General features: G+C 39.0%; 1 protein-coding gene across 1 annotated transcript in view; it reads left to right on the forward strand.

Moving 5' to 3' along the window:
• Positions 1-839: 839 nt before the first annotated feature.
• LOC104980737 (olfactory receptor 8G2-like) overlaps positions 840-1,137 on the forward strand; it is a 12,313-nt gene continuing 12,015 nt past the window's right edge. Inside the window, exon 1 of the mRNA XM_010829513.1 lies at positions 840-1,068. Coding sequence (XP_010827815.1) covers positions 840-1,068 — 229 coding nt within the window. The remainder of the gene's footprint in view (positions 1,069-1,137) is intronic.

The following is a 1,137-nucleotide window of genomic DNA, read 5'->3' on the forward strand; positions in this document are numbered from 1 at the left end:
ATGGTGAATATTCCATAAGAGATTTTAGGGTGAATGAATTTAGGCTTTAATATTTCACAGTTCTGAATTCTCCTCATTAAGAAACTCATCTTTCCTGGATGTGGAGTTCATGTTGAATGATAGACTTATTGTTAGCCATCCAGCTGCTTTCTAGAGCTACTCTATCTGTATTTTTGAAAAGGTGACCATAATGAAGGTATTCACTGCAAAGGATCAGTTATTGATACACTACTGTCAGTACTTTATATTAATTTTTCCACTTACATTAATTACTGTGAATGGTTGCTCTGATATGACAAAGAGATAGAGATACAAGGGCAGATATGAGTAGCTAAAAGAAGAGATGGAAAGTGAGACAGAAAGGCCTTATTTTGTATCCTTGATCACGTACTTTTTATATGCCTAACTGTGGGAACATATCCAACCACTATATTAGTTATCCAGCATGTAAAATAGGTATACTAGTATTTGCTCTGTAGAAAAGTTGAGAGGAATGAAAACAAATCATGGAAAGTTCTTATAATAAAGTTAACAGAAAATTTCTTTGGCTGTCTAGGGACTGGGCAATACTGAGGCCCACTGGGAGAGTGCTTTGGTTTGATAGCATAGAACAAACAAAGGAACATTCCATCTTATATTTGTTAATATTTACATGTCCTATGTTACTGTAGATTAGGAACAGACAGAGAACTGGAACATACTAAATGTAGATTAGGAACAGACAGAGAACTGGAGCTATCTGCTTGAGAAGTCTTGGTTTTTATATTACACATCACTGTGTTATAAGACAATAAATACCCACTACAATTTTTCATTTCTTCATAAATTCCCAGAGGAAAATGGCAGCAGGAAATCACTCCGCAGTGACTGAGTTCATCCTTGCTGGGCTAACAGAGCATCCAGGACTCCAGCTGCCCCTTTTCCTCCTCTTCCTAGGAATCTATGTGGTCACGGTGGTGGGAAACCTGGTCATGATCACACTGACTGGGCTCAGTTCTCGCCTGCACACCCCCATGTACTATTTCCTCAGCAGCTTGTCCTTCATTGACCTCTGTCAGTCCACTGTCATTACCCCCAAAATGCTGGTGAGCTTTGTGACAGAGAAGAATACTATCTCCTACCCAGCGTGTATGACTC

This window comes from Bison bison, unplaced genomic scaffold (assembly GCF_000754665.1).
Source record: "Bison bison bison isolate TAMUID 2011002044 unplaced genomic scaffold, Bison_UMD1.0 scf7180017864506, whole genome shotgun sequence".
Taxonomy (NCBI): Eukaryota; Metazoa; Chordata; class Mammalia; order Artiodactyla; family Bovidae; genus Bison; species Bison bison.